The sequence below is a fragment of the Andrena cerasifolii genome, chromosome 1, assembly GCF_050908995.1.
Source record: "Andrena cerasifolii isolate SP2316 chromosome 1, iyAndCera1_principal, whole genome shotgun sequence".
NCBI classification, from domain to species: Eukaryota; Metazoa; Arthropoda; class Insecta; order Hymenoptera; family Andrenidae; genus Andrena; species Andrena cerasifolii.
This window is the reverse complement of record NC_135118.1, coordinates 17,796,737-17,808,776: the sequence shown is the minus strand read 5'-3', so window position 1 is coordinate 17,808,776 and position 12,040 is coordinate 17,796,737. Positions and strand designations below refer to the sequence as shown.

At 42.4% G+C, this 12,040-nt stretch overlaps 1 protein-coding gene across 10 annotated transcripts in view; it reads right to left on the bottom strand.

Annotated features, from left to right (window-relative positions):
- The window catches only part of Nmdar2 (glutamate ionotropic receptor NMDA type subunit 2), a 265,424-nt gene that overhangs the window by 40,928 nt on the left and 212,456 nt on the right, over positions 1 to 12,040 (bottom strand). For all 10 annotated transcript variants that reach the window (XR_013085217.1, XM_076810952.1, XM_076810972.1 and 7 more), the window contains one exon: positions 7,469 to 7,698. Coding sequence is in view for 9 of the 10 variants with exons in the window: in XM_076810952.1 (XP_076667067.1) it covers positions 7,469 to 7,698 (230 nt within the window). In the remaining variant the exon portion in view is untranslated. The remainder of the gene's footprint in view (positions 1 to 7,468; positions 7,699 to 12,040) is intronic.

The following is a 12,040-nucleotide window of genomic DNA, read 5'->3' as shown; positions in this document are numbered from 1 at the left end:
ACGGTGAAACGAGGCGTTCGACGAATCGCGCTTGCCGGAAATTTAATGGCCGCTCGCGTAACGTGGTTCTTTTGAAGCAGCACAACCGCTCTCCGCAGTTGTTTCGAGGGAGAATACCGTGGAAATTTCATCGAGAAACCTTCTCGTTTGCAAGATCTTGGAAATGCCTTCCGAAGGGGTGGCGATATTCAGAAGATCTAACAAGGGAACCCAGACCTAACCCAGACACCATGTGGTAGACATCGATTTTGATGAGCCTTGGCATGATGGATCTATGTCGAAAATAAGTAAATAGGCGTCCGAGCGTTTCAGCCAATAGGCATTAATAATAGAGATATTTACATGTAAATTATTAAAAATTTCATAGTGGCTGTGGGGTTTTAGTGGGTAAAAATCCCACACTACCCTGCCGCCCCGGGGGATTCCACTCTGGAGGAGTCGGGGTGCATTTTGAAGATTTCCCCAAGTTAAAAAAAAATTTATTTAAAAATATAATTTATAAAATTTTTTTTTTTTTTTTTAATGTGGAGATAGTGGGTAAAAATCCCACACAACCCTGGCGCCCGCGGGGAATTCCCTTCTGGAGGCGTCAGGGTGCCTTTTGATGATATCTACACGTTAAAAAAAAATTTATGAATTAAATTTTTTATAAATTTCTTTTTTTTAACTTGAGGAAATCTTTAAAAGGCACCCCGACTCCTCCAGAGGGGAATCCTCGCGGGCGCCAGGGTAGTTGTGGGATTTTTACCCACTAAAACCCCACGGCCACTATGAAATTTTGAATAATTTACATGTAAATATCTCTATTATCATCGTGCCAAGGCTCATCAAAATCGATGTCTACCACATGGTGCCCTCCCCTTGTAAGAGCCCAAGTCAATTCGAGCCTTTCAAATTTTCTTTCCACCATAGAATTCAGAGTTCGTATTACGCGGAATTGTGTGACGTTGTGTGATAATTTGAATAAATATCGGAACGGGAGTGTTTCGACCGGGAACACAATTGAAACTGAAACGTTGCAACGAGGCAAGCTTAAAATATCTATTCTTCTTAACAGAACCGTCAGTGATTTTGCATCCCACTGGCTTTCTATTTTTAGAGAAGCCTACGGTGTGTCGGACTGCATATTTTTCTTCCACTCAATTTCGTTTCAGAATCCATCGGTGGTCACGGTGACGCGTGTGATGCATCTGTCGAAAGCGCCAGAGGGGAATGAAGTTGAACGTTTTCATATTATACAGCCTTTTGAATAGAAGCAGGAAATAACAGGGCTTTATAGAGTGCATAATGGGAATCAGATTCTATCCTTGCATGCGCGAAATGACCTTCAAATAAATTGAATACTATTCTGTTATTTTCTGAAACGCGGCTTCGCGCCAAATTAAGAAATTCCACTCTAACTAACTTTCTGTATTAACACTAGAACTACCAAAACAGTCGAAATGACTGGTTTTCTAATTTTCTAATTTTCATTTAAAATTACTCAAAATGACTTTGCATTTCAGAACATTTGCATGATTTTTATTGCAATATCTAAAGAATTAAATTTATCGATTTAACTTCCCTCTCCCCCATCATTTTCAAAATTACATGCACATATACTATACCTAGATATACCGCAGCCAGTCATTTTGACATATTTCTTCTTCGTTAGATAGAATCTCGGCACATACGACCGGAAATTTAAATAAACGTAAATGGTGTGAATTTGGACATTGCAGAAATAATAGAACGAATAATCCTTGCGATAGATTAAAAAAAAACCTGTTCGCGAGAAATGTACATGAAAAATGTCTCTGCCACCATTTGCAAGAACTGTCTTCACAAATAATAAATCTACCATTTGTAAGTATGAAAAAAGTATATTTCTACGTAGTATAAATATGTATATAGTATTACTTATATATTTTTCAACAATATAAAAATTAAAAAAGTACGAATAAAAGTTTATTTTCCTTGCATAACGTATGCTATAAATATCCAGTCGTTTCGACTGGTCTGGTGGAAATAGGTACGCATTAATTGCCGGTAGTTCTAGTGCCAAACACCACTGAAACGCCACGTTCGTACGAAGGATAAGAAAAAATGAAGGTTGGATGGAATAATGCCCATGTCTACTAGTAAAAGCTCCCATCGCAATGAGATGAGCAGAAAGGAGAAAACACTTTATCGGCGGAGGTCATTTTCCACGAGCAGAGCTGTGGATTTCGGCGAATTTCTTTTGAGGCAATTGTGAAGCTCACCCCTTGTTAGATCATCGCGATACACAACCGTGCTGTAAAAGGAAAATCGATTCCGCCAGTTCACTCTTCGCTGCGCCTCGAGTTGGAAAACGTTTTAGAAAATCCTCGTGTACAAGGCTGCATATGTGTCCAGGCATGTACACGAGGATAGATACAGATACAGGGAAACAGATCTAAGGAAGGGATCAGGTTAATGGAGGAGCAGTGTTTCTGTTCTCAGCCTCTAAGACGATGTTAATTCAACGTCGTTCATCTTGAAAATGGGCTTCTCGGGCGATCGTAATGGAAAGTGTTTCGAGGAAAACCACAGGTGCTGTTTTCACAGTACCCGGACACAAACATGTTCGCCCCGGTGAAAAATAACAGAGCGAAAGAAGAAGCATTATATCGTCAATTAGCTTAAGGGTACTCTTCCATGAAATCACTCCAGAAATAGGTCATTTTTAGGATTTTATTTTAAAAAACAGTAAGAGTCGAAGGGTCAAAAAATTGTTTGGGCTGTATTTGTACATCTCTAAAGGCAATAAAATTTTGTTTTTTGAAATTTTATCTAATACTGCTGACTGATGGTGGCTGTGACTGTGTAGATGATACGTTTAAAGTTTAACTGCTGTAGATACGAAAGTGTCACTTTTATACCTGTAGATTTTACATCGCTATTTTCAAAATTTTCAAAATTTTCAAAATTCTGGTCCGCCGTGTTGCACCCGCCATTTTGAATTATGAAAATCTTGCTTCAGATACATGATCAGTGGCCTCGAAACCTCCGAGTAATTATTTCATAATCATTTCGCGTAACTTACAGTCCCTTGGAATAAGATCTTGGGTGCATAGTCGCCATATGAAATCCGCCAGTTTGAATTCGTCAATTCTCACTTCAGATTCGTAATCAGCGACTCGTGTCGATTCGTAATCACTTCATTTTCAAGCTGTTCCAGTCATTTTCGTATTTTTATTAATGGTATTACTAAACTATCTCCCAATTTTGCAGATTGTAGCCGCCGTATTGAATTTTTCAAAATTCCAACTTTCTTTCGAAAGTACATGAGCAGACGAACAATTTAAGCTCTCACATGTTTGTCTACGTTGCGCTAAATTTTTTACTCGAAGGTGATCCAGTTAATGTGGAATGACCCATATATATACAATTTATTTCTATTAACATGATTGACGTTCAAACAATCCTTCCTACATTTAAGGGAACTTTCTGATTAAAATTTTTCAACAAATCGATATTTTATATATATATAATGGTCAATATATTTATAAAATATTATATATATTATATATATCATATTATATATAAAATATTATATATATTATATATATCATATTATATATAATATTATATATATAATATTATATAATATATATATTGACCATTATATATATATAAAATATCGATTTGTTGAAAAATTTTAATCAGAAAGTTCCCTTAAATGTAGGAAGGATTGTTTGAACGTCAATCATGTTAATAGAAATAAATTGTAATCGCTGAGAACATTGGTCAAAGATTCATCGAATCAAATTGATTCTGAGAAGAAATAAAAACGTATTTTTAGCAGTTCAAGCCCTCGATGACGAACGTCATAAAGTCCAAGTAAATCTACGTAAACAGAGGCGGTCATAACCACGGAGCAATTTCCAAGGTTCCCGTTGCTTCCATTGTGGCTTTTCCAATTACAGCTTCCGTGCACGAGTCCATGGCTTACTCGTGCAACGGGCAACCAGGCGATTCGCGTTCGAACAAATCCGCGGTACAACCAAACCGCTTTCTTCTACCTCGGCCACAAACTTGCACAGGACAGACCATCCTGAAAACTGGAATTTTTAATTAGACCTTGCCTGAAGTAATCTCCTCCGGGCTACGAATTTCCTCGTTCCCTCCAGCCGCCCTCAGTTACCTATCCTCTTTGCAGATTCGAAGATGTAGAATTGCACGTCGACGAGAGAAAATAGATTACAGCAAGATTTTACTTCTGCCCTACGTAGAATCACCTTCTCGCTTGCTGTAGTATGATTAGATAGAAATAATTATTCTAGATTAATTTTAATGCGCCCACGGGCTATCTTAGAAGTCGCCCGCTATTCGATACTAGAATCCCTTCGTACAGTAATTACACGGCAGACCCTATAAATCGTGCTATGAGCCAGTTCAACATACAATTCGGTAGCACGGATCCTTTCTTCTTTTTCTCAAATGTTTTCGGCGAACGGATGCGTGGCCGATTACGAAATATTTAGGGTGCGTTGTAAATGGATCAGGCGCTAGTTAAGTTGTCACTTTTGTACTTAAAGGGATTATTCCGCGAAATAAATAAATAAATAAATAATTTAGCAAGCACCTTGTACACGAGAGAAAACTTCGTGAATAATTCTTCGAGATTTTAATCGGAGGCTCGTCGCGTTTCGGTGGAAATTAATCGTAAACTCCGAGAGGGAAAGACGCTCGTCAGCGATGATTGGAACGCGTTGTTCAACTTCGAGGTGATTGAAGAGTTCTTACACGTAGAACACATCGTCGCTTCGCAGCGCTCGTCAACCGACTCGGGCGGAAAATTGAGTCGCCCTTAATCCTCGTTCATGAATTTCGTTTCGGTCCCACGCACCCGAATCGAATTCCTCCCCAAAGGAATTTCAATTTCCGAAAGCCTGCCCGTTGTCGGGTAGTTAGTCAGAGAGTCGGCTAGGTGTCGTCTCCAGAGTCGTCAGGGGCGTTCACGGTCCTTCGATCCCCTAATTCTTCCGCCGCTGAACGTTCGCCGAAACCGATTCGTTACGTACGTCGACGACGTTACAAATCGAATTCCTCCCTGGTCGCCGTGTTTGCGACGTCGCTGTAATTTGTCGACTCGCCGGCGATCGCGTTCACCCAGTGAATTCGTGAAACTACATAGTTTCGTTTGTGTTCGCGGTGTGTTACTACCAGGACCGGCGGGGCGCGTCCCAGTGGAGAGTAAATGGAATTACGAAGATTTTCCTCGTGTACAGGAACGCGGAGATAATTCCTGCGAGGGATTAACAGCGTTAGCAGTATAAATTATTTAGAACTACGTTGCCGAAGGTAGGCACCCTTGCAGTGCCACTGGTTGGGACTAGAAGAAGAACATTTGCTGCTGTCTAACAAGAGAGGACGAACCCCTGAGATTTCAAAAACTACATCGTGGTATGATAATACCATATCCCCTTTTCAGGACTCGTCCCAGTTCTAACACTTGCACCCCACGATACGAACACTGAATCCTCGCGGTTCGCGTGTCAGGCAGCGCGACGAGTAATTCCTTTTTCGGTTGCAAGCTGATCGCGTCACTCTCGGCGGGCATTTAACCGACTTGGTCAAGAACGAACGATGCAAATTGCATTGCGAGCTGCGATCGTGGACGGGTCTATTGAACGAAGGGGGCGAAAGCTCTAGGCACCCTCGAGACGTGTCTGGGGATGTCGTCGGGGAAAGAAACAACGGCACAGTTGGCAGCGAGGAGAGGTCGGCCCGATGGAACGGGGCGAAAAGAATAATGGATAATGGCGGGGCTCGCACGGCTGCCGGCCGAAATTGAATTTTCCTCGTGGAATTCCGCGACGGAGGCTATGAAGTTGCACCTTGGAAATTATGCCCCCGGGGGCTGGACCCTGCTTTCTGCTTCCATTTACGTGTCTCGGCTTTATTGTCGCCCACGGTCAACTCGGAAATCTCTGATTAGTAGTAACGACTCAGCGGATCACATTCGCGTCCGAGGACAATGTGGCCGTGGCAGAGCATGTGGCGGGTGTTTCGTCCTGCGAAACTTTGGGCTACAAGCTAACTTGGAAACGATTTAAACCACACTGACGTGGTACATAATTGAGGCACCAGGGTCAAGACACTGTGATCCGTTTTGGTGTTTCATGGAGTGCTATAATTTCGGAAGAATGTTTCTTTCTTAGCTGTGATCTGGGATTAGAGATGGGCAAAGTTTTTATTTAAATAAAATTTCGAATAACGAATGAAAGTTAAAAAAATTGCAAATATTGACCAACGGGGACCCAGCTTCAATGACGTTGAACTTGACGTATGGTGTCAGGGTCAACATTCTGAAAAAATTTTCCCTATACATGCAACCGTCGCTCGGCCTTAGTTTCCGAGATATTTGCAAAAAAACTGTGATCGGTAGTTGGTTTCAGATAAATATGTGCAAATCTGCCAAAAGTTGGCCTCCCCCCTCACGGGAGGCTAAACCATCTTACTCAAACCAACTAACGATCACAGTTTTTTTTTTTGCGAATATCTTGGAAACTAAAGCCGAGTAACGGTAACGTGTATAGGAAAAAGTTGATCAGAATTATGCCCCCGACCACATCATTGGGTCCTCTTTTGTCAATATTTACCAGAGAATTATTCGACGTCGAATAAAGTTACAGTTACAGTTACAGTTACAGTTAAAGGTAAAGTTGAAATATTTATTCGACGCTGAAGTTGAAACGATCGCCGATTAAGGAAATGGACTTAATTCGTCAAATAATCTAAAATTAAAGTAACTTTTATATGATCCATTAATTAAATCATTTTTTATTTAGTTAATGCCCATTTCTGACCCTGGTGATAATGTACAGCGACCACTTACTGTAACCCTACGTTAATTGGAATTTCGTAAGTGTACTGACGTTCTCCTCGGGAATAATTTTCTATTCACAGACAATTACCTTGCCCCACTGTGATCTGTAATGCGCGAGAATTAACAGAATTATAATCTACAGAGGTCTCTTCCGAGGGAATAAACGTCAATTTGTCGCGAGCTAAAAGTGGTTTTCCCCAAATGGAAACCGTTAGTTCGGAAAATGCTTCCCGATGGGCTCGTTTGCTACGTGTTTAGCCTCGTTAGCCGTTACACGCGAATTCGAGCCTTTTACCTTTGCGCGGTGTGCGTCCACGAACTAGCGCCTTAATTTCGTATCATACATTTTAGACGCGAGGGTGGATCCCGCGAAGCTTGTCACGTTCGCATTTATTTAAATATCACCTACTCGAGCTTCAAAGCATTGCAACACCTTTGGGCAGTGTCACCCACCAAGCTTATTAAAATTGAAAGATCTGGTACAAATCACCGCGTTGTCTCCGAATAATATTCTGCTCGATATGTTAAAAATATGGATTCATGTGAAATATTAGTGTTTCGAATTGGCCTTTGGGCTCCATCGAGGAGGAAAGATTCCACGAACGAAAAGGTAGACAATTCTTTTCGACTTACTCGACCATGTCGGACTCCTTGGCTACTCGACAGTGAACACCACGATCTACCAGACATTTTCCGCTCACAGGGTCCGGGGGCGCGAGATTGATGTAGGGTGGCTCTTCCAAGAAGGTTATTTTCAAATAAAACTTCTCTGGGACTCCTTGAGGAGGCGTATGGGTGTTCCCCGGCCAGACGATGTCCTTGATATCCAGACCCTCCTTCTCCCAGGACTTCCACACACCGATCTATTGACAGAAATCGAGAAACGGATGTCACTGTACCTTTTACATTCTATGATAACTTATACTCGTATTATTCACGCATTACCCACCCACTGGAGATAAATTTACTGCACCGCTCTCAAATTCACGTAGCACGCACAATTTCCATAGCAATGCGATTGATACGATGATTCGCGTCCAACATATTCCGGCCTAGATAGTGAGCCACGCCCTTTTGCAATAAATATTTAGCAGTGCTTTATATTCTCCTCGTTCTAGTAATAAGAGAGGTACGTACAGGCATAAACGACGCCGTGTTGAATATTCGAGTGATGCAATAAATATCCCCAGCGCCGTATAATTTCCGAAGAGGATTTTGCGTTTCGCTTCAGTGAAATAAATATGAATCACTGAAAGCCTCGCATCAAACACTTCGATACAAGCTGTCCGTAGGATAATGTGTTCGGGATGCGTGGAATCGATCCTGACAGATTGTCCCACTTTTTTTTTTCTTTTAATACCGTATATATCGACGAAAAAGGGCTGGATAAAGCGGTGGAATTTTCCAACGAGGCTGTTCGCGGCCCGTGGACAAAGTAGAAAATATTGCGAGCGTTCAGGGGCGAAAAAGGGCGGGCCGGTGGAAGTTTGCCGTTCCGAATATGTAACAGGATGAGAAAGAGGGCGTCTCCTTTGTACGATCGGCCGACATTCGAATATTGGAATCCGATGCAGATACAGGTCGAATGTGTTACGATGAAAATTCATTTGCGCGCGGCCCCCACACGCTCCACCTTCCATCCCCCGTGGCTCGCGCCGTCGACGTCGCCGTCTGAAGGCAGATCGCAATTTTTCATTCTCCTCTGACAGGAGGGAAACAAAAGAGGCAGCGGAAGGAGCGGCCGCAATTTTTCGCGTCGGGGTTTGATTAAGTCTAACAGGCGTTCGCCGATACCCTGATCGGAGACACGCGGTCCACTGTTAAAAGCACCGACTCGATAGACCGATTTAATGGGAGATTTCAATGGTCCTCGTTGCATAGAGAGTCTATTAGAGATCTATTAGAGATTTGCTTGGCTCTCGTGTGCTCACACGTTCAGCACGTAATTATACGATCTATATATACCTACCCTGTTCTATTATACTTCCTACTCACTCTATATACTATAGCAAGGCCGGGGCGAAACGCACTAAGCGGTCTATGCCAGTGACAGATAGTGTCGGTTTAGAAAGGTCCAACTGACGCGCTGCGCCTCAGAGTCTCCTCTATAGCAGCATTTAAACCAAGCAAGATGGAGCGAGCATCTTTCCTCCCTAGGAAACCACCGTGCAGGCCACAGGGTGGACGGAAAGCAGAGTGAGGTCTGAGAGACCACGTCTTGACTCGATGGGATCACCGTAAGGAATTTTTGGTATTGGGTAGGCCGTAACGGTCACGAATTATAAACGTTCGCAACCGGGGAAACCTACCCGTAGGTCTATGCCAGTGACAGGGGCACCTCGGACGCAAAAGGAGAATTTTTTAGTTTTTATTTAGAGGTTCTTTTAAGAAGTCGAGGTATCTTGTTTATAAATATCGCCAGTTCAGTGGTGTTTTGTGCATTTTGCTGTGAGGCACCCCTGTAATCAGGCGCAAAAGGAGAATTATTTTTAACTTTTATTCGATGGGTCTTTTCAGAAGCTTCTAGGGCGACAAACATATTAAAGGCAGGCTCTCGCTACGCCTCGCCTCGTCTCGCCACGGCTCATTTTATTCTTCCTATGTGTGTTGACCGTGAATTTACATTTCGCGTAAATCGTACGTAGACGAAATTTCTTGTATCAATTCGCGATCTACGCCTCCAACGGCAAATTAATGGCGGTGGAGAAGGTTGCGTTAAATAAATAGCGGCACAAGTATGGAAAACAAAAATAACAGTGTATTAAATAATAATGGTAGAGATATAAAGGTCTTTACGCTTGGAAATGTTAGCCACAAGCTAAAGCATCTCCTACAGCCTCTGTGCGGGTGGAGCCCTATTTCTTTTTCCCAATTATCAACTGCTTATTGGTGATCGCCTAATGTAGACGTGATCTTTGCTCTGCGGTTCAGTCCCCAAGGAGAGGGTAAAAAATCTCCCAGGACGACCGTCTATACTTGCTGCCACCTCCAAACACTGTCCAGACGCCCGCGTTACAATGTTTGGGTCCTAGACTATCTGGCGCCTGCCAAAGTAAACCCTTGCTAATTTATGAGTCCCGTTCTCGGAGACGGAACACTATGCTTTCCTTATGTAGTTTGACAATTTCTCTCACACTGCGCCTCGCCTCGACGCGACTCCGATCCGCGGATTCTTCCTCGAGAATATTTTGAGGAAGGGAGACCTTAACATCCACCCTATACTACAGTATCTTCTCCCTATACATCCCTGTGAGGGCGCATTCACACTTACAATAATTAGCCACTACGTGAGAATGAACGCTCCAGGAAATTAGAATCGCCTCGTTATTTTCCAAAATTTTTTAACAACAAAAGAACCTTCCTGCTTTTTGCTCTTTGACTCGAGTTGTTAATAACTGGATTATTATCAGCTGTAGTTTGGATTGTAAAACTAGCGATCACGAGGGGGTGGAGCCCCCTAAATCCATTTCTTATCGAAAGTATGGAAGACTCTTTTCCCCCAGCACGCGGTGGGGTTGGAATAATTACGAAGGGCGTTGTAAGTGCGCGAAATGACGTCGTTGAAAGTTCCACGGGGCTGAAATTGAGATTACGGAACGGCGCGGCGCGAGCGACGTGCCGTTTCAGATTTACGGGAAAAGGTGGCCACGGCCGGCACCCGACGAGATTAATGGAAATAATGCGGCGCGGAACCACGATGGCGGCGGTCACAGAGAAGCACGCGATACTCGCAAGTAATGTTTCCTGTCAAGTGGCTTACGGAGCTACCGGGGATATGCCGAGACATGTCGGTGCGCTGGAGAGTCATACGCGTCGTTGGCCGATGATTAATGCCGTGGCCCGTCTTTACGAGTTCCACTATAACGCCTAGCTGTAGCTTGGAAAACTCCATGGCCAGTTGTTTCTTCGAGCAGGGTCGCCGGACACACCAGGGGTCATTATTATGTCTACTTTAACCCGGGACCTGGCGTTTGCTGCTGCTGTATTAACACTGCGCGATTGCGATCTCAAATGGAATTGGAAATCTATGTCCAATCGATAAATACCTAGTTAAAGATTTCGAAGCGTGGCAGTTAATGGTTAATCCGGTAACTGTCACATTAATGTCAGATTGGTACCGGCGGAAACGGTCGAATGGGAACTGAAACGCATAAGGTACTCCTTCCTACACGGAATGTAAGAGAGAGAGTGTAAAAAGCATGTCGTATGTGTCATGTAAATTAGTAGAATGTAAGAAGCCAGAAAGGGCTATAAGCCAAGTTAAATATATATGTTAGATATGAATGAATATAACCAATCAAGAATTGTTCTTAGATACCGAACATGAATATCTATGATAAACAGAAGTTTGTTACAGAATGCGTGAGGCTTTATGTGGTGAATTGTTTTTAACCCTTCGTTGACACTCTGGGTGTGAGCTACCCATAAGCTGATTTTGACCCTCTGTATCTTCTATATGCAAAGTAAGTACCTTTTTTCCAACGCCAGCTTACAAACTATTTTTTCTCTGAAAATATTATATCTGAACAACAACTCTGTAGATTTTCAGCTTCTAATATTGAAATTTGTAAAAGTTACAATTTTTTGAAGATTTTCTTCGTGTTTTCTCGACATATGGTAATCCAGATTTTTTTACAAAAACTGCGATGAAGTGTCAATAAAAAAAATTATTAGAATACATTCTACAGACTTTAAAACTGACCCATGATTTTTTTCATAACGATTGGATACTTCAGATAAGAATGGCAGTCGTTCAAAAATTGTTCCGGGTGTGAGCCATCCAGATATGTCAAAGTTGATCGAAAAAAAGAGGTGTGTCAACGAAGGGTTAAAGTGTAGTAAAATGTATACGACATGGACCAAATTTGTAGAATGATTTTGGATATTGTATCGTTTTATTAAAGTACACGTACACGCAGGCAGATGATTGGATATTGGATAGACTATATGTAGAGAGAAGGAGGACACGAAGTAGAGTACGTATACCGCTGCAAGGGGAGGAGGACCGTACGTGGTCGGACGTGCCTTGCAAACCAATACCCAGAGATTCCCTCCAGGAACGACTATCCAAACATGGGAGGACCCTAGAATCGTGCACCAATTCCTTTGCAATTTACTAAAAATTCCTAATTTACGTGTTTATTCTACCAGAGGAAACGCGAGGGCTTTTCAAATTAAAGGGATAAATTATCGTGTTTGTCGCGT